A 20,235-nucleotide genomic window follows, 5' to 3' on the forward strand; every position below is an offset into this window, starting at 1 on the left:
AGAAGAAAGAAACCATGGAATATACATTTGAAATGGACCAAATTTTATTCAGTAATACTTGTCAGCATACAAAATGAGAAACAAAACAAAATGAGCAACAAGAAATGTTTTATAAAACGAAATGTAACGTGGATGCTCAAAACATATCATCAGAGAAACAAATGCACACAGACGCTCCCTGAGGCTTACTGAGACACATTTAGTTAAAGACTATTTTGTCGCTATTTCTGACCGCAGATAGTTAACAGCATCAAAGATAAAAGAGGAACAACAGACAAGTGACTAAACATGCAAACTATATGTGAAATATGAGCCATTAGTGCATTTAAAAAGGCCATTTGGTTCTTTAAATGTTGAGCTTAGAGCTCACAAAATCTATTTATTTTTCTTTTCACAAATACACGTTTCACATTTTCAGAACCTTTAATGTTCTTTTACACTTGTGTTGTTCTTTTAAAGTCAATTTTGAGGTCATATATTTCAAGAAAAATAAGTAGAAAGCAACAGTTTTGAAGCTAGAATACTGTAGCTGATTTATATGTCAAGGCAGGAACCTAAGTAAAATATTCAAATGCTGAGTTTGATTTATAATTTACGGCTTTTACTTTCATAATGTATGAATTACCCAATACCCACAATAAAAACATCATTAGAGTAACTATTAGTATGGAACCAAGTTAGTGTCAGCATTTCATATTTACACTTTTCCAAAATAACCCCTGGTTTCATCTACTTTTTTGTGCTTCCCGGTCTTTTACCAACTAAATCCCTCTGCCCTCCTTTCTCTCAAACACTGGTCCCTTTTTTAAAGCCACTACACGTAGTTTTTGTTGGGGGCTGAGGCGCTGTTGCTGTAGTACTTGGCGGTTCCTCCTGAGCCAGATTTGGGCCTGCTGAAGCAGCAGAGCAGACCTCCACCCAGAAGCAGCAGCACACCGGCTCCCCAGCCCACAAAGATGCAGGCTCCCAGCTCCATCTTCTGGGAAGCATTCACCAGGGGGTCGTTGAAGTTCCTCACCACAATGTGTGCGGACCAGCTGACGGGGATGATGATCAACAGGCCGGCCAGCAGCAGGCCCACCCCGGCCACCAGGCTGATCTTTGGCTTGGCGTCTTCGTTCTCGATGCAGGTGGTGAAGTCGGCACCACAGAACAGGACGAGGAGGCTGAGGCAGCAGAGCATGCAGCTGATGATGGTCATGGCGCGGGCGGCCTGCAGGTCAGAGGACAGCACCAGCAGGGAGTCGTAGTTCTTGCACTGCTGCTGGCCGGTACTCTGCACCACACAGTTCATCCACAGACCCTCCTGAGTCCTCTACTCACACAGAAATAAAAACACAAAGTCAGTTCATGTACTTTTCTTTTACTTAACCCGAGTATCTTCACTTAACCCTCGTGTTGTCCTCCGGGTCAAACTGACTCGTTTTCAAGTTTGATAATGTGGAAAAACAAACTGTTTTCACAGTGAAACTTCTGATGTCCACATTTTCAACATTTTTGGGAAATTTTCAAAATTTCTTTGGTGGAAAAAAAAAGAAATGAACCAAAATCCAGCAAATTTCACTGGATTTTGGTAGATTTTTTGTGAATGTTCTTAATGAAAATATTAGAATTTTTACTGGTATATATGCAATCACTAGATATTTTAAGGCTTTTTTAACCTATTTTTTAAAAGATTTACAAGAATTTTCTTGACAAATTCAGGGGATTTTTATAAAACACATTTTTGAAGGGAAACTTTGAATGAATTATTGGAATTTTCTTCCTGAAGGTTTTTGCAAATTTTCAGAAATTTGGGGAATTTTTTTGCTGAATTTTTAAAAACTTTTTCAGACAAGGAAACAATATTTTTTGGTGCCCGTAAATGAAGGCCACAAGAGGGTTAATAATACTTCCCAGTAAGTAGAGAGGACATGCTGTACTTTTCACTCCACTACATTTATCTGACAGCCTGGGTCACTTTGCAAACGTATCATTTACAAAACATATAATGTAATTTTATAATATTATGCACTGCTATTTCTAAACTACCCAAAGCTTTATTAAATCAGTCACATCAGCTTCACCTGAGCTAAAAACACATTATATTCAATATTCTGGCATTCACTTTTACTTTTAAGTGTGCTTTGTGATGCACAAGATTTTTAATATTTCAATTTTGCTATTTTTTTTTTTTTTAGTTTGGTAAAATGTCCTAAACACTTCAATAGAATAGTCTGCTTTCTTTAGGTCTTCATGTAAAAGTGTGGAAATCAGTGCAGCTACTTTTATGGATTTGAAAACAAACAGAAATCACCTTAACAAGTTGCCCCTTATGTCATTTTTGATGTCTTTTGTTTGTAGTTGTGTAGTGTAGGTTCTTGCATTAAAATGTTACCTGCGCAGTCACAATGTTGCTTCCTGAGAAGGAAGACACCTTCCAGCGAGGAACGGCGCAGCAAACGATGGCCCCAATCAGGCCGAGGACCCCGAGGGCCACACATACAATCTGAACTCCAACAGATCCCATTCTAGAAAACAAAAACACAGAGAAACCAAAGAGGCATGAGGGAGATCATTCAAGCTTTTATTGCTGCTTCACAGCACTCTGTTCAGTCTTTATGTTTTCTTCTTTAACTATTTCGTACGTTAAGTTTCATTTGTCTTCCGTTTTGTATCCTAAAATATGATATTTTCCATTTTTTTCCTACTTAGATCCTAAAATTCTGCTCTTAATTTCCTGTACTTCTACTTAATTGCTGTTTAAATGCAGCTCATTAGCATTTGCTGTTCTAGTTAGAGGAGGAGTTGTTCAATTTCTTCCACAAATCCAGGATGTAACATGTCTTTGTGTGTTGTTAGACAGTATTATAGTTAATCTGTGGGGTTTTTGTGTGTGATCACATCTGAAGGCACACTCAAACACTCGCTCCCTCTGATAGATCCTCACAGAAGATGTGGTGCAGGGCTACATTTTTAAAACAACAGCTCGTGTCCCAACAGGCCTGCACACCCTGGATCTCCACCCAGGACTTGCTGCACCCTCCCTCACAACTTCTTTCTTGGGAAAATCTCTGCCCTAACTGCAGGGTTTGTCTTTTTATCAAGAAACAATGTGTATTTCAAAAATTGGAGAAGCGAAACAGACAGGTACATGGCACTGAGATCAATTCAGGATGTTCTATGGCATCTGCGTTAATTGCACATAGACCAAACTCTTTCTCTTTGTTTCTCACTCATACAGAAAAGCGTAAAATCTCCCGCCATGGGACACGTTTTGTCGACCAAACTAAATGCCTCCAACTTTATATCCTCTGGTAATCATTAAATCTTGTTTTCTCCGCCTTAAATCTACTGAAATAGCAAAGGATGGCCAATAACCCAGTCAAAGTTTAAACCAGGATAAAAATATCTTACTTTTAAGCATTTTTAAGCATATGAGACCCGCCCCAGATAGCAAACTTTCAGAGCAGATTAAACACTGAAAACTAATCTGATGTGAGTTAGTGGATTTAATAATGTTTTTATTCCTGAAAGTTCAGCTCATCCTGAAAATGACTTTTTATTTCTTGATTTTACTGCAATCAAACATACATATTTTTCTCCTTATAAATTAGGTAATTCCTGTCAATTCTATTATAGACACTTAAAAATTATGAGCACAGATAAAACAAATAGAGAGCCTTTTTATCCTATTCTAATGGCTGTTTATTTGCACTTTACGTGTTTTTTCCTCGTGTCCATTAATAAAATAAAAAGGTATCCAACTAATCCTCGGCCGATCCTTTCATCCTCTGTTATTTCAAGCTTTTGCAGAGTCCCGTCTCTTTTCAGCACTCAGACTGCCCATTTGAATAAAAGGTGCATAAAAAAAACATTCCTACCTTTTGTGAAAAATTAAAAATTAGATGAGGTATCAGTTGAGGTCCTTCCTTTTCTTTTCTTTTTTTTTTTTTTCCTGTGCGTAGTTTTAAAGATGCTGTTTTCAAATGTACAAAAGTGTTATGTAGGAGCTAGAAGAGAGAATGGGGTATTTGTAGAGGAATGTGGGATGTAGGTGGGGCTCAGCTTGAAGCTTTGTTATACAGAGAAGGGAAGGACCTCAAGACCAGACTGGACTTGTCCTATAGCTTGTCTTCCATCCTTCCCTCTCTTGTCCCACCTTAATCCTGTTGTGAAGCTAAGGAGGTCTCCAATGGAAAAACGTTTGAGTTTATAGAGAAAAACTTGGGATATCTTGGCATCAGTAGCCAAAACTGACCAAGAAACATCTACAGAGGTTTGTGTAATTGTGATGATGATGATGATGATGATGATGATGATGGTGGGTGAATCATTTTGTTTGTATCGTTCACAAGTTACCAGAAAAAAAATAACAACGGTGAGTCACCTGGGAGACTGCCCCCATTTTTCTCCACCGTCTACACAAACAAATACCAGCCAGGCCTCCTTAGCTGCACATCCCAAGTAACCCCCCACCGCCTCTAATACACACCTACGTCTGTCGAAACTGTGATGTGACGGGTGGGTTTTTTTGCGTAACTTTTTAAGCCGGGATTCGTGGATCATGGGAAGGGAAATAAATGAGGAAATGAAGAGGAATGTAGCTTCTGTTAACACATTCTGTGACACACTTTCTGAGTTTGCATAATGTTAAGTTTCAGTTTGAAAAGATACAGAGAGGATTTTTAAAAATAGTATGGAAGACACACGTAGCCGAAATTAAGTGTATTCCAACAGATACTACATACAGAGATTTGATTATATTTCAAGAAGAAACACTGTTTTTTTCGCAGTATGTTGAAGTTTCACATGAAATATTTAGAATCTGTTTAGTGGTATAGACTTATTCTTCCACTTAATTAAGTAAATGGAACTGTTTTGCAAGCTAACTTTAATACTTAAAGTGAGGTAGAGATCTGGCTTGTCTTAATTTTAGACCATAATACTAATAATAAGAAGAACGGATTAACATTAATGTGTATACAACTGAATTGCTTCATATTTTATTCACTCATGTTTTGTATGTAAAATCTTACTCTGTAAAAGCGTTCAATCCCTGATTGAAGCTAACTAAAGTAGCATTAATGTACTAAGTAATGTCGAGACGTGGCTTTACTGCTTTTTACATAATCAATTACTAGATTATACATTTATGTGTGTCCAATAAAAATGCCTTATATTGAATTTGCTCACCATATGCTTTGTATGTAAGATCTTACCCTATAAAAGTATTTACTTCATAATTAAAGCTAACTCAGGTACCATTACATTAAAATACTCAGGTGAGGTGCACAAATGTTCGTTCAAGAAGAGCATTTAAATAAATGTATGTACACTATTGTTCAGTTGTCCATGTAAACTGAGCAGTTGTTAAAAATACTATTGTTAGGTTTTAAAACAACTGAACAGTGTGAAAACAAATGCATGATTGGGTAATACATTCCTTTTGCCAATAATGTTTGTTCAGTGTGCATCAGGTATGGTATATTGCAAGATAAGATAAAAAAAGGAAAGAATTCAGTTTGAAAGTTTTAAACTTTTCCTGCACATAGACTTGCTGGTGAGCACTGTCACCTTGCAGCTAGAAGATCCCCGTTTGCATCCCGGCCTGGACCTGGGATCTTTCTGCATGGAGTTTGCATGTTCTCCCTGCGCATGTGTAGGTTCTCTCTGGGTACTCCAGCTTCCTCCCACGGTCCAAAAACATGCTGAGGTTAATTGGTAACTCAAAATTTTCCATAGGTGTGACTGTGAGTGTGATTGTTTGTCTCTGTATGTGTAGCCCTGCATTAGACTGGTGATAATAAGAATAAGAATGAGAATAAGAATACATTACTATCATTATTATTGTGATTATTATTATTATTATTATCACCATCATTACAGTTATTGTCAGTAGTATCAATCAATCAGTTAAATTTGATTTCTATAGCCCTTTACTACATCCCAAAGGGTGACCAAAGTGCTTCACAGTGAAAAACAAGAGAATAACTTAATACAGTAACTTAAAACAGGACACACAATCACACTTGCACTCACACCTACAGGCAAATTAAGAATTATCGATTAACCTCAGTACATTTTTGGACTGTAGTACATAATTTTAAAGATCTGGAAAATGGTACTCTTGGTCAACATTTGCTTCTTGTTTGCAGCTTAATTGGATAACGCAATTGCCTTATTACATTGTATAACACTGGCTTGTGTAATATCTTAACTATAGCTTTTAATTTAATACAAAATCATAAAAAACAATGTGACTTTAATAGATTATTAGATATATTTTTGGATGTGTAGGTGTTAGTCTGCCTCCTGTGGACAGCTCAGATGAAATTGCTGTAGAGGCTCATTTTAGGTTTTCACATTGCAGTTCCGAATGTTTACACTAGGCGGCGCGCTCTGAGCTACATTTAAATCTCCATTGATGCCATTGTCAACGGCTGTGGGCGGGGTCCTACGCGTAAGACGGACCCTGCATGTATCCAATCAGGTTCACAGGTTTGGGTTCTGAATTCAACGACGGACCAATCAGCTTGTGAGAAACGTGTGAAGAATTCGGTTTGATTCAGCCTTCTGTGTTACCGTAGACGCTTCGCTAGAAACGGCCCTCTTTTAAAGTTCCTAGGGGAAGAGTAGAGCGACCCGGACGAACCAGGGGAAAAGGGGCCAAGATTAAACTCAGAGGATAAATATTTACATCATTTTCATCCCAGGGGGATTGGTGTTAAATCGAAGACAAGGTTCGCCGACATTTTGTGTGTTTCCAAGTTTAATTATATAGCTAACGTTAGCTAACTAGCCGCGGCTCAGTTGTGCTGCTGCTAGTTTGTATGTGTAGCTGATGTTACTTGGCTAATAGCTACCCGGCTAGCTGGGTTAGCTCAAGCTCGCATAAGCTCATTGATTGCTCCAGCCCTGACGTTTCTTGATTAGCGAGACATTCGTCAGGTAGCCAATGTAAATTATGATGTATATCACGAGTAACCATTAGTGTCTCTATCTTGTTCTTTGTGCTCTTATAATCTAAGGTGCTACACAGAAAACCAAGGTCTTGACTGCCCGAGAACGTCAGAAAATAAAGAAAATGGCGGAGCCGGACAAATTAAACATCGACTCTATAATTCAGCGTCTCTTGGAAGGTGAGGAGGACCAAACCCACTGTACAGTAGAGTGCTTCTGTTGAATCGTGTGAAATTTGGATGGTAGTGGAATGTGTATTTCTTATACCAGGTAGGTCAGCTGAAGTTAAAGACAGTCAGGGTAGGTTGTAGTAGCCTACTTAAGATTGCTCTGCTCTCAATCTCGATGGCTGGATTTGGATCAGAGGTTGAAACCAAATCAACCCTGCTCTTTATGGATTCTTTAGCTCCGTTTATTAATTGGAGATGTATATTTTTTATAATAGGCATTTCTTCTTGTGTTTTCAGTGGCGATACACTGTTGTGGTGGTGTCTACAAATCAAGGGGAATACGTGACGTTAGAGTGATGTAGACCGGAAAAAGAGCGACATTACACACGTATTTATGTAAATTAAGTTTTAGCATGCATTAGTTGTTTCAGGCTTATGGGTTTTGATTAATGCATTAGCTTTTTCCATCGAGGAGTGGGACTCAGTCTCAGATATATTTCTGTCTCTCAGCTGTGGATAACAGAAACGCCCAGTCTGAATATTTTCTGGCATTAGTTGGAGGATTTGAGAGTGGCTATTTGCAGTATAACAGTCAGAAATTATAGCTGTGACTTTTAAGTGTTAACTCTCATGGACAAAGGCTTCCTGCAAGAACAGTTTTGCAGTCATATTTTTGTTACCCCATTAGTCACTCCTTTCCCACTAGAGCTCCTCACTTTCTTGGGTGGGCTGTGCTGTGTTGTGCTGTTTTGCAGTTGCATGGTGAAGGATCTGTTTACGATTTGCAGCCCCAGTCTTCCCAGAGTGATTTGTTAATGAGGTGTGCAAATAGCAATACTTTGATTAGCATGTGCTCACTTTAAACGTGTGGAACTGCTGGTTGGCCATCTTTGCTACTCTGCAGCTGCATTTGAAGCATGCACCTTCAGAATTTCTTTTTGCTACTTAACAGTGTCGTGTTTTTGGTATAATTAAAAAAAACTGAATGGATATATAGTTACTTTTTATCTTGTGACTGTAAATCATTGTGTGGAAAGTAGTCAGGCTGTAAAAAAAATGCACTGGAATTGTGTTTGCTAAAATCTTTAGACATTATTTAGGCAGATATGGCATAATTGTGTCTGTATTGCCTCTGTGTCTGATGCAAACCATTTCTCAGCAAAGGATTTTAGATGTCCAAATGCCAACTGTATACAGTGTGTGAAGACAGATTTGTCATGGTTGGAGGTGTATGAGGGAAAACAGGGCTGCGTTATCTTCACATCCGCATGATGGTTGTGTAACAGGAACCCTGAGGACATCAAACAGAAACATAAATCTCCTCAGCCCCAACTGTACAGTTCATCGAAAGAGCACAAGAAATAAGGTTGTGACCTTCTATAGTCGTCCTTGCAGGGCAAGTGCACTGGGTGTAGAAATTGTGTTTGCTTCACATCAATATATCATCAATGTATGTGGGTTAGTAAAATGAATCCAATAATTATATCACCCCTTATCTCAGATCACACATTTGATTCAGGGAGTTTATGGATAAGGAAAAAATTTGCCTTTGTGAATATGTTTTTATCTGAAAAAAATTTGAAACAGTTCATAGGGTCCACTGCGTATAGAGAAGTTTCTCAGGGCTAACATTGATTTTAATTTGACCTTAGCCCTCTGTTTGTTTATCTTCTTAAATATAGACCTTGCATGATCAGACTAAGCTGAGCTGGTGGAGGTGATTGGGATTATGCACAAATATGCATATGCAGTCATAGCGCCTGCTGGGAGTTTGACTTTGACTGTGGGCCATGCTGGCTGCTGGAGTGTTTTGTACCTGGATTGTTGTACTTGGGCTGTGATAAGGTTGTCTGCCAAACACAGGAGAAGACAAACAAGCCTGATAGTGGCAGTATTTATATCCTCTTATGTAACTCGCTTGACCTTTTTTCAGCACTTGCAGTTTTATTGCTGGGAATAAGCATTTGCCAGTAAATGTTGCAGTTGTTATTGTACTGTCGTGTGCAGGACTACAGGAGATTCAAGAATAACTGTCCCACTGCAAGTCCTGCGTAAAAAGATTGATAAATTACCCCACGCCAGCTCAGGCTCCTATGGGGACAGCAAGGCAACTCTCCTGCTTGCTGGCTGTGTTTCGAGACCAAACCAATTAAATGTGTTTGGATAATGAGCAGTTTCTATTGGATTACTTACGTCGATCTACAGCTAAGTGAACTCGGGGAGTGTGTTGCTAACAGCATGTCTGGAGAACGTGACTTCACCTAAGCCCAACCAGAACACCCAGCACTGTGTCAGGAGTGCCGGACCAAACCAACTGTTGATTCCAGCACGCCCGACACAGCTTTACTGTTGCGCTGGTCCGGCTCTTTGTTTTCCGCCTCCTGATCAGTGTTGTGGAAAGCCTTTTGTCTGTGCCCCTCATGATAAGCTCATGGTTGCCCACTGGCTATGTGGCTAACTTTGGAGTAAGCTCTGTCAGGGCTTAGCCTTCTGTAATCCAGGTTTAAAGTGACAAGCAGCACTGCAGTATTTATATCTACTTTTCACTGCTTTTAGTCGTCGCTTCAGGATAGCGCCTTTATTCTGCATCCGTTTGTTGACATCAACTCTCATCCTCCCTCTCCAAGTGCTTTGCAAGCACTATTAAACTTGGATTAATTTTACTGAGCGATGGTCTGTAATTAAGTGTCAGGTGCTGTGTGTAACATTTCACAAGTAGTAAAAGATATCTATGACTTTCTGAAGATGTGGGCCAAAACTTAAAGATTTACCCCTGCCTCCATCTCCTTTTGTCTGTATATATAACACAGCTATTAAAATTACTCACATTATTTTCCTTAATCCATTGTTTATGGCACAGTTATCAGAAACAGGTGAGATTTATGTAATACAATCCTCCCTTTTCTCTATGATAAGGTGCCATTAATTCTATAATAACTGAGGTAGATGCAGACATAACTGTGGCTACAAGTGTGTTTAAGTACCTGTTCTGGTACATCAAGTCATTCAGTGTTTCCTATGAGCATACAGTTACAGTTGCACCATTGTCAGCACACAGAGAAATGGATTTTCAAGACAAAGGGTAGCTTCCAGTTTTATTGAAACAGCATTTTGTATGTAGAGATTTGTTTTTATTTGCTTGAATGCTCCACAGGCAGCATTCATATAGTCTTATTTAAATTGGGTTTGCACTGTCAAATTTATTTCTTGCGAAGGGCATCGGGTACATTTCAAACAGGTTTTAGTAAATGGCTCCGTAATTACAATGTGAGAGCAGTGGCAGAAAATGTGATCTCGGTTTCGACGAGGCAGCTATTCTTTCAGATGTAATTATGTAGCATTGCGTCTGAGGTTGATTTAAGCTTTGCCAGAACTAGGTAGTGCAATTAAAGATTTAATGTCGTGCAGCAAATCTGTAGTTTTTAAATGACTGGTTTTGCTATCATCCACATGTGTGCCGGTTTACTCATCTGCTGTTTAAAAGTGGATGCATTTGTCTGTTAACCGGCAAACACCTGATAACTTATTAAATCAGTCCTATAAACATATCACAGGGCGCTCTGTTCACACGCGCCTTGAATATAATTGTCACTCAGATCGTTGGAGGCAGTTCTGTCTTCTCCACTATACATATATTACTTGTGCAGTGGCCTGTGTAGAATTTGTTGGGTGGGAATGAGACTCCTCATTAGTAGGCTTGTACAGTTTGTGTTGGGAACTGCTCTGGCATCAAGCAGCACATGTACGAGTGGGGGCGTGATTGATTCTGTCAGTGATACAAACAAACCTGATTCCAAACTCCATCAGGAGCAGCCTTGCATAAGGGTGCCGCGCACACAAATTCACTGAGAGACAGTCGCATAGCACCACATCTGTGGCCTACATTTGGCATGTCAGTGGACAAATATTTTTATCTGAATCAGGACCAGTAGTCCTGGTTTGGTTTAAGTAATTTCCGACTGCCTGTGAGACTACCAGCTTTTTATTATTTTTTAAGGGACCTTTTATGCGCCTAACATTTGCAGCATTAAAGCTATGACAAAACATATTCTATGTGATAGGGGATTTCAAGCAAAAAATAAAATAAATTGAACTAAGTGTGTCCCTCTTTATCCTGATTTTGTGTTTGGCTTTCTGCTGTGTGGTCGGTGTGACAAGGAGACAAACCTGCTGAATTCTTAAGATAGCATCAGTCATGTAGCTGGTAGCTGGATGACAGGAACAGAATATCATCTTAATAATTGCATTATAATAATAATTTGTAGTTATGCAATTTAGATGAGATGTGCTTATGTTCCAACTTGTTTCTTAGCCTTATTTTTGATTTGAGATTGTGTTATTGCAGCCTGTAGCAAACCATTCTTTGCTTCTTAAAAGAGAGAGTCCTAATTACGTGTTTGCCGCAGCTTCATCAGCTACAAGGGGAAGTGGGTTTCACATCTTTCTCCTAGCATCAGTCTGAACTGCCACCTAAGCAGAAAGACTTGCTTTTGAGGCTGACAGCGTCAAGCTACTTTCCACTGATCTGGTTTTCTCAGATGCTGCACATCTTTGCACACTTTACAGGCTCATCTTGTTGTGCTGCGGTTTGGTAAACACTAAAAGTGTCTCATGTCGGTAGCTTGTGATTTCCAAAATGCACAGTACAGTATTACCTCTCGGTGATGTGGTTACCTGCAGAAGTGGCTGTAAGGCTGGACTGCTAACAGAATTTGTCGCCATTTGGCTGGTGGGAGGTGTTAACTTCTCGGTCTGGTGGTCTGTTTCAGAACCCGAGGATCACGTTTCATTGCCGTGCTTTGCGTCATTCTTTCTTCCAGCTTTGAGAATAGGCATGTCTTTGTGGTGTTAATGTATCTCCCATAAACCGTCTTTTCCATTATCTCCCTTTTTTTTTTTTTTTCCAGTCAAGGGCTCTCGGCCAGGGAAGAATGTCCAGCTGACAGAGAACGAGATCCGTGGCCTTTGCCTCAAGTCCCGTGAAATCTTCCTGAGCCAGCCAATCCTGCTCGAACTAGAGGCTCCCCTAAAAATCTGTGGTGAGTTTTAATGAGTGGAGGTGTCTGTGTTGAACAGTCGGTCTGCAGCATCAAGGCAAAGAGTGAAAATCAAATGTAGGAAGCCGCACTGTGGACTGTCTCTTGTACATAACGCAGAGGTAATCATAAAATGTTTTGTCCATGATTTACTTGGCCGTTTTGCTCGTCTGTAATTGAGCATTTTATCAGCTGGGAAGTGTGGACTCTGCATGTACAAGCAGCTCCACCCAGCAGCAGTGAAAGTGTGGTGTGTAAATTTCACTTCTCTGCTGCCCCCTGCAGGTGATGTCCACGGTCAGTACTATGATCTGCTCCGGCTTTTTGAATATGGAGGCTTCCCCCCAGAAAGCAATTACCTGTTCCTGGGCGACTATGTAGACAGAGGGAAGCAGTCACTGGAGACTATCTGCCTGCTTCTAGCCTACAAGATCAAATACCCAGAGAACTTTTTCCTGCTGCGTGGCAACCATGAATGCGCCTCTATTAATCGAATCTACGGCTTTTATGATGAGTGTAAGTGGACACAGATCCTGTAAATTGAAAAAAAAAGGTCATATCCGTGTTCTGGACTGTTGCATCAAATTTAAATTTCTCCTCTTATTTTGGCAGGTAAGCGACGGTATAACATTAAGCTGTGGAAAACCTTCACAGACTGCTTCAATTGTTTACCTGTGGCCGCCATTGTAGACGAGAAAATCTTCTGCTGTCACGGAGGTGGGCCTTGTTCACATATGATTTTAAGGTTATTAGATAATAAAAGCCAGACTAATATGCTCGTGCGTTTCCTGCGGTCTTCTTCTCCAGGTCTGTCTCCTGATCTTCAGTCGATGGAGCAAATCCGCAGAGTAATGCGACCCACAGACGTGCCTGACCAGGGTTTGTTGTGCGACCTGCTGTGGGCCGATCCAGACAAAGACGTGCTGGGCTGGGGGGAAAACGACCGCGGTGTCTCCTTCACATTCGGGGCAGATGTGGTGGCCAAATTTTTGCACAAACATGACATGGACCTAATATGCAGGGCACATCAGGTAAGGTTTACTAGTTATGTATGGATTAAAAACCAAGAAACCTTGGCTGTTTTTAGCTGAAGCTGTGTTTATGTGTCCTCTTGACTTTACACACAGTAGCCACTTTATGTTCTACCTCTGTAAAATGTAATACAGTCCAGTAAGAAAAGCTCAGTCGCCATAAATTCTACCATTATGAACATAATATTGTTCAGATTTGATTGACACTGTGAAGATGTATTCATTTAATTGTAAGTTTTATTACAGAGGTTGCAGTTTGCTGTGGTGATAAATAGAACTGCATTGTAATGAGAGGGCCTTCTGATAATTTGCTTATTTAAAAAACATGAAGGAAGAAGAATATTAGAATCACGTTTCAGTATAACCCAGTCCAGTACAGGAGCACCACTAAAACAACCTTACAGACGCAAATGAATTAACGCTTCTCTGACGGCGTCGGCAGAAAATCGAACATTTTAATCCTACCTAATTAAGAATTTGTGTCAGGTGTTTTGTCTTGGATTTTGCCGGGTTATGCAGGTGTACCTAACATTTTGGCCACACTGAATACATAAACCTATCAGTGTTTCCTCTAAGATGTTTTTTCAGCAGCGGGCTCCCTGGGAAACAAATGACACTTGACTGCAGATTTTATCTTGATCTTGTACAACCTATTTAGTGAATGGCCAGGTGAAAATGGATTTTTATAGGCTGAGTAAATATTTGAACAAGTTCATCTGAAAACACAGTCAGCAGTTACATCATGGCGTGTACATATTAGCTTAATGCTATCAATTAGTTTACTCACGTTAGCGACACTGAGTTGGCACCAGGCCCAATTAACTTAAGCTAACGATGTGTTATGTAACGTTTACTGGCCATCAGTATTTTACGAATGTCTGTTTAACTTGTAAAATCTATTATGAGTTATCTTAAGCTAATAACTCTTCTCCGGTACGTCGCTGCCCTGTTTTCCAAGATGACACTCCTCTGTCTCTCTGATCTGGTGCCTGGGTGCTTGACGTGACGTCACTTTCAAAAAGAAGAAATTTGAAGCGGAGACAGCTAGGATTTAGGAATAGCGACGCGCCACTCCTAAATGAGTGTAGAGGAAACGCTGCCTGTGTGAATTGTTTGCAGAGTTAATGTGCTGCAGGCTGTATGTTTTGACTTGTATCTTCAGTTTTTGTCCCCGGCACAGTGCTGTCGAACTTGTGATTTCCTCACTGAGTTTGTCTAATTTATGAGCAAATTAACATCAACGGACATCAGTAGACTTTGTAAAGGATAGAGTTACTAAGCAACCGTTAGTTGACAGTAGCACAACAAATGTTGACGGGGGATCAAGACCCCAAGGTTGAAGTCCTGTTTGGTTCATAGTAGTCATTTCCTGTATACTGTTAGTTTAAAAATGAGACTTTATGACCTTTTTCTGTGTAAAACGGCCACACATAACTTATATAAATATTATAAAAGGAGGACTGGTCTGTTTTCCAGCCCTTGTGCTCTGCTCTCATTCCTGGTGTCAGGCTTTTATTGATTATAGTAGAAGCGTGGTGTTGCAGCAGCTGCTCTGTGAATTGTCCACATACGTTTAGTGTTCGTTGTGGCCCCTGGGTGTATTTCAATTCAACGTACTGACACTAAAAAGAACACGTCTTTCAGGTTTATTAGGGTATGAGTTAAAAAGAAAGCAGGTGATTACTACTAAGTGGCTCATGTTTAATATTTTGTATAAGATGTGAGTGTGAATATGTAAAATCATGTACAGTGTTGAGCAACTTAAAAATCTCCGTCTCTGTTGCTTCTCACAACCACCCGGACCAAAGTGGTGTTGACTTCTTGCTTCTGCTTTTGTATTAATGGCAAACTCTCCTCTGTCCAAAGGTGGTAGAAGACGGTTATGAATTTTTCGCAAAGAGGCAACTTGTCACTCTATTCTCGGCTCCCAACTACTGTGGAGAGTTTGACAATGCTGGTGCCATGATGAGTGTGGATGAGACACTCATGTGCTCCTTCCAGGTTTGTGAAACAGAAGCTTTTGATTTTGTAATGAAGCTAATCTGTATGTCATTATAACATTATACAGTATGGATTAAGAAATTACAGCAAAGGGTATTGATTTTTTTTTTAACCTTTTGAGTTGAATTTGTTCCGCTGTGTTCAATGCGAACACTGAAAAATGGATTTCAGTCATTAGAGTTCAGTGTGTACATCTACCAAGCTCATGTAGAACTTCTTTGTCTCACAGATTCTGAAGCCAGCAGATAAAAAATTGTATCCTTACGGTGGAGGGGGAGGAATGGGATCTGGGAGACCGGTCACCCCGCCACGAAATTCAGCCAAGGCCGCCAAGTCCAAGAAATAACACCCGCTGGGTCCCCCTCCCACGACCTGCCACCCCCTGTCGGCCCAACGCTCTTTTTTTCCTCTACCTCCCAAACTTGTTTCTCCCTCGTCACCAAACGGCAACAAAGAAAACAAGTGTCCAGGGTTCAATCATGTTTTTTCTCTCTAAAACTATTTCTAACTGTTTGTTTGGCTATATGCTTGCAATTTTTTGTGTGTGAATGTGTGTAAAAAAGTGAGAATGACACAGAGGGAGTTACTGTATTCTGTATGTATGTTTTTTTGTTTTGTTCTTCCTCTTGTTCCCACTGTTCTGTTTTCTGTCATTTTGTAGAGATGGGTGCTGCCCATCCATTATGTAAAATCCAACCTAGCTGCAGGGTAGGAGGGGATGGGGGAGAGAGAGGAGCCTTAGCTGTTTATGTTAAGGCCCTGCACTGTTTAATGCTAAACACAAGCTTTTGTACATCCAGTTTCAGAGGTCCGTGTATGTCTGTGTGACGGGGTGGAGTGGGGTTTGGGATCAAGTTGCACGTTCAAATGGTAACGGCACATACCACACACTGGGTGCACAGGTGGATAAATGTGCAGGTGAATCCATGAATTAAAAGAATTCACCATAAAAAACAAACTTTTTTTTCTCTTCCATTTTGAAAACCAATGATTTAAGATCACAGTCATGGATGTGAAATAGTTTTGCTTCTTTTTTTTCTTCTTCTTCTTGTAGATACATGAAACCGACATGTTTTTTTTTTCTTTTTACTTGTTTTTAGTTCACTGAAAGTTGAAGGTGAATAAAAATAACCATTTATTTGAAGTAAGCCATCATATGGATCAGTTTGTGTTTGGCATTGTTTTGTCATATTTCTCAGCGACCTTTGCCACACCCAGCGGCTGCTCATGTCTTTGAGTGTGACGTCTTGATTTGATGACACAGCGGCTTGTCTTGCGAATGAGACTACAAAGTGGGGGGGGGGAAACCTGCGATGTGTGATTTTTGACCCAGTTCAAAGAAGAGGGGAATTTTACATCTTGCTTCAGTGTGATTTAGCCAAAGATGATGTTTAGTGGAAATTCATTGACTAGTAGAGGACAGCACAAACCTGGTTTCAGAAGCAGCTGGGTTTTTGACAAGTAATCTCCTAAATGCCTAAATATATATATTTTTTCAAAAGATTGTTGGCTTTACAAGCATTGATGACAGTTTAGCAAGAAGACTGACAGGAACAGGGAGGCTGTGACTCTGCCACTGGGCTTCTGTTGTCTTTTGTCTCAATTATTCTCAAGATTCCGACTGAGGAGAAAGTGGCCGCGTGATTTTCTGTATATTCTGCTGTGATCAAAGCAAACGTTATCAAAGGGAGCTGAGATGGTGACTCATTGGTCCAACCTTTCAGTTCGAAGTGCTCTGGTTAAGACCACTTCACTTGAGTCCATGATGAAAACAAAGAGTGGGCTTATTTAAATGTAAAACCCACACTGAATGAGTGATGCATGCAAGATAAAACTGGGAACATGGGAACTAAGGACTGGTGTGTGGAAAGAGAACCCAAATAAACCCCCTTTTTTGACATAATAGTATAAGGACAATCTGAGCACAAAATCTCTCACATTCAGAAAAAAACAAATACAAGATAATCATGTACAGCAGATTCCCTGTGGATCTAGTTTCAAGTTTAGGTTACAACATCAAGTAAGTCCCAGGTGAACCGCTAGTGCTCTATAGCAATTCAGTAAATACTTCTCTATGCTTCTTAGATTATGCTATGTAAAATATATTGGCAAGAATGTGGAGGCACTTGCATTGCTTGTGATTGTAATTGTTATTCTCAGTTTGCTGTAAGTATGTCCTAATTTTTTTTTTTTTAGCAGTTTGCTGTTGAAAAAAAATTAGGTTATTCAAGTGTGACCCCATGGGCACGGTTGACTGAATTGAGATTCTAAAAATGTTTAATTTTTGCTTGTTTCTACAGATTTTTTTTTAAACAAATAAGAATAGATTTTACCACTTACTGTCACAAATGGTCTGTTTGTTTGACTGTGCGTTAAGTTCATGTGGCATACAGGGTGTTCCCAGTGAAAGCAGGCCGTAGTTCAGCACAGGCTGTTGCAACTGGTGAAGAAATCTTTGTGCAGTGTTTCAGGGTATCTCACTGCCCATTTCTAATAACCTAAACAATCTTTTAGCCCTATTTACGTAATTGGTGTGTCTGGTTTTATTTGTCTGCTGCGTGTCCTCATTCTTCAGCCCTCTGTCCAAGTATGAACACATGCAACCGCAGCCCTCCAGATTGTAAAGGCAGTGCATAAGCACGTACTTAAGCAGAGGGCGGGGAAGCTGGACTTCAGCCGTCATCCTGCCACATCTTTGCTCATTCCATTTTCTCAGCCAGAGGTTTTCTACTCGGTACCTCAGTCAATAAAGTTTTTTTTCCTATAACATCAGTGTAGATAAGGTTCATTCAGCATCTTGTGTGGCTTTCTGACAATGTGGATAATATGTAGAAGAGGGCTGCTGGGAAAACAAACCATTAGTCCTCATTGTGTGCTCACATTCCATTTCACATCAAGTAAGACCAACTCAGGAAGCGAAATTTAAATAAATTGAAGTGCAATGGTGTGATTCATATACATGTATAAGCACCGTTGTTACAGGACACGTGCGAGTCATTGTACTTGCAGTTTGTGTTCTCATTTTTAAAGAGGCTGAAATGAAATGACTTCAGCCCAAACACAGCATTCTGGTGAGTGCATGGGGGAGAACTGTTCAGAGCGATGTGTTGTTTAGAATGTTATTTCATTTAATTTCTTCATGGCCCTCCTTCTTGTAATATGATTTAAGAAGACATTTGGAAACTTGTGGTATTAAAGTGTAATAGGGTAATAAAAAGTTAATAAGAGGTTTAAGAATTATGGTGTTGTGGAGACTGTCCCCAGTTCAGAGAGATTGTCAACAATCCAAAACAATTATGTGGCTCATGTAAGAGATAATATAGAGCTGAACCAATATGGAACTCGCAGATCTTTGTCTCCTGAATAAATGGTCCACTTTCATGCTCATTTTCACAGCTGTACAAACCTCTGCTTCTAACATTTTAAAATTGCTACTCTATATTTACGGTTGTTACCTCTAAGACTCTGCCCTCTAATCCTTTTTTTTTTCGTATTGTTTTTACTGACAAATTTAACCCTAGATACTGCAAGCTTATTAGTGTAGGATTTTTTAATCAATCAGGGATGTTTTGCACCATGCACTGTCGCTGGGTAGATATATAATCATTAGATTATTACAATTAAGATAAAGAAACGACGGAAATTAACAGTATTTTTTATTTGTATTTCATTTGTTTTCAAGTCGATCACAAATTGTCTCTGTTACAAGGTAGAAATAAAACTTAGAATTTGTACATTCTTGTCTGGTTTTCCTTGTATCTTTTTCAAATGTGACCACTGCAATGTGAGAAATATCAAACATGTCAGTTTCTCATAAAAGATGGTGGAAACGACTCATACGAGAGGACTGGGAGTGTAATTTCTCTACGTCGTTCCTGCCTCAAGGCTGTTTTTCTTTTCTCTGTTTCTTTTGCGGAGGTTGCCTCTATTGTCTGTCAAACATTTGCAGTATGAGTCAGTGGCATGGGTGGCCCATTTATCTGTGTGCGTGCGCATTTATTTATTTATCTATTAGACGTCAGTTGGCTCAGACAGCACAGAGAGACATTTTACAAAATCAGATAGTCTATCACCTGACTGTGCTTGGTGTGAACTGGCTCATGACAACAGAAATGGCAGCACAGACTTTCTCTGTCCACGCTGCCAGCCTCTTCCTTCCTCCTCTGCTTTTAAAGTGGGCCAGGGGCGCGGCAGCGTGGTTTGCTTCCGTCTCTCTGCCTGTCTTTGCTGTTTTGTTTTGTTTTTTCTTCTACCCCTTTTCTTATCTTTTACAGTCCTTGTGCTTGCTGGAATAAAATGAAAATGGGAATCATGCCACAGCTGCAGTGAGAAAGTTCCAGAGGCAGTAAGCCAGAACGAGGGCAGTAACACATGTAAATTAGAGACTAAATTTAACCCCAGTCTGCTGCTTTAAACTGTGTTCCAGCCACACCCTAATTGCTCTGAATTAATTTTCCATTTTACTAATCAGAGATACAAGCACTAGACAAATTAAAAGACAAACCAACATAAAGTATTTTACTTCTGAACTGCTTCATTGCGTCCTGATATTGATTCTCTGAGTCTCTGGAGCTCTGCTGGACGGATGAGCACCATTTTTCCAAAAGACATTCCCTCATTTGGTGTTGTGATGACGGTGCCACTTCCCAAATCCTCCGTAAATATCCCTTAAGGTTGAGATCTGGTGACGCCAGAAGTCACAGAGTATGATTCCCATCACTTTCGAGCCGTATTGATTGAGATATTATGATCCTGGAAGAGACTCATCCCACCACGATAGAGCAACTTAGTATTGATTTGCAGTGACCCTTCCCTCTCCAGTAAAATGCCACCTACAGCATAAAAGAGCCACTAGACCCCTTCACTGTAGGGGTCAAGGGTTCTGTTTGTCCTTTAATTCCTCACCTGTTTGTATATGTCCTCTGTTTATTTTCTGTAGCAGCGGCAGCCCTAGTTTCTTTAAAAAAACAAAAAAACAACCCTGCTGCGTGGTGACTTGCGATACCTGCAACCTTCACATCAGGATTCATGTTGATGCAGCCTGACATAAACTGA

General features: G+C 40.0%; 2 protein-coding genes across 2 annotated transcripts; one reads left to right on the forward strand and one right to left on the reverse strand.

Annotated features, from left to right (window-relative positions):
* Nucleotides 1-22: 22 nt before the first annotated feature.
* cldni (claudin i) lies at nt 23-3,996 on the reverse strand. The gene is made up of 3 exons (XM_022194559.2): nt 3,864-3,996; nt 2,378-2,510; nt 23-1,315 (listed from the first exon to the last, which is right to left on the reverse strand). Exons 2-3 carry the CDS (start codon nt 2,507-2,509, stop codon nt 815-817), a joined length of 633 nt encoding a protein of 210 aa, XP_022050251.2. The 5' UTR covers nt 2,510; nt 3,864-3,996; the 3' UTR covers nt 23-814.
* Nucleotides 3,997-6,553: 2,557 nt separating this feature from the next.
* Nucleotides 6,554-18,914, forward strand: ppp1caa (protein phosphatase 1, catalytic subunit, alpha isozyme a). The gene is made up of 8 exons (XM_022195052.2): nt 6,554-6,722; nt 7,011-7,121; nt 12,020-12,151; nt 12,434-12,664; nt 12,761-12,865; nt 12,956-13,179; nt 15,046-15,180; nt 15,410-18,914. Exons 2-8 carry the CDS (start codon nt 7,067-7,069, stop codon nt 15,524-15,526), a joined length of 999 nt encoding a protein of 332 aa, XP_022050744.1. The 5' UTR covers nt 6,554-6,722; nt 7,011-7,066; the 3' UTR covers nt 15,527-18,914.
* The last annotated feature ends 1,321 nt before the right edge of the window (nt 18,915-20,235 follow it).

Source organism: Acanthochromis polyacanthus, chromosome 21 (assembly GCF_021347895.1).
Source record: "Acanthochromis polyacanthus isolate Apoly-LR-REF ecotype Palm Island chromosome 21, KAUST_Apoly_ChrSc, whole genome shotgun sequence".
NCBI lineage: Eukaryota > Metazoa > Chordata > Actinopteri > Pomacentridae > Acanthochromis > Acanthochromis polyacanthus.

Excerpts from the sequence above, each read along its gene's own strand:
- ppp1caa (XM_022195052.2), top strand. The coding sequence starts at position 7,067 with ATGGCGGAGCCGGACAAATTAAACATCGACTCTATAATTCAGCGTCTC. Across the intron at positions 7,122-12,019 it reads AATTCAGCGTCTCTTGGAAG|TCAAGGGCTCTCGGCCAGGG; the intron begins GTGAGGAGGACC and ends TTTTTTTTCCAG. Across the intron at positions 15,181-15,409 it reads CACTCATGTGCTCCTTCCAG|ATTCTGAAGCCAGCAGATAA; the intron begins GTTTGTGAAACA and ends TTTGTCTCACAG.
- cldni (XM_022194559.2), bottom strand. The coding sequence starts at position 2,509 with ATGGGATCTGTTGGAGTTCAGATTGTATGTGTGGCCCTCGGGGTCCTC. Across the intron at positions 1,316-2,377 it reads GCAACATTGTGACTGCGCAG|AGGACTCAGGAGGGTCTGTG; the intron begins GTAACATTTTAA and ends CTGTGTGAGTAG.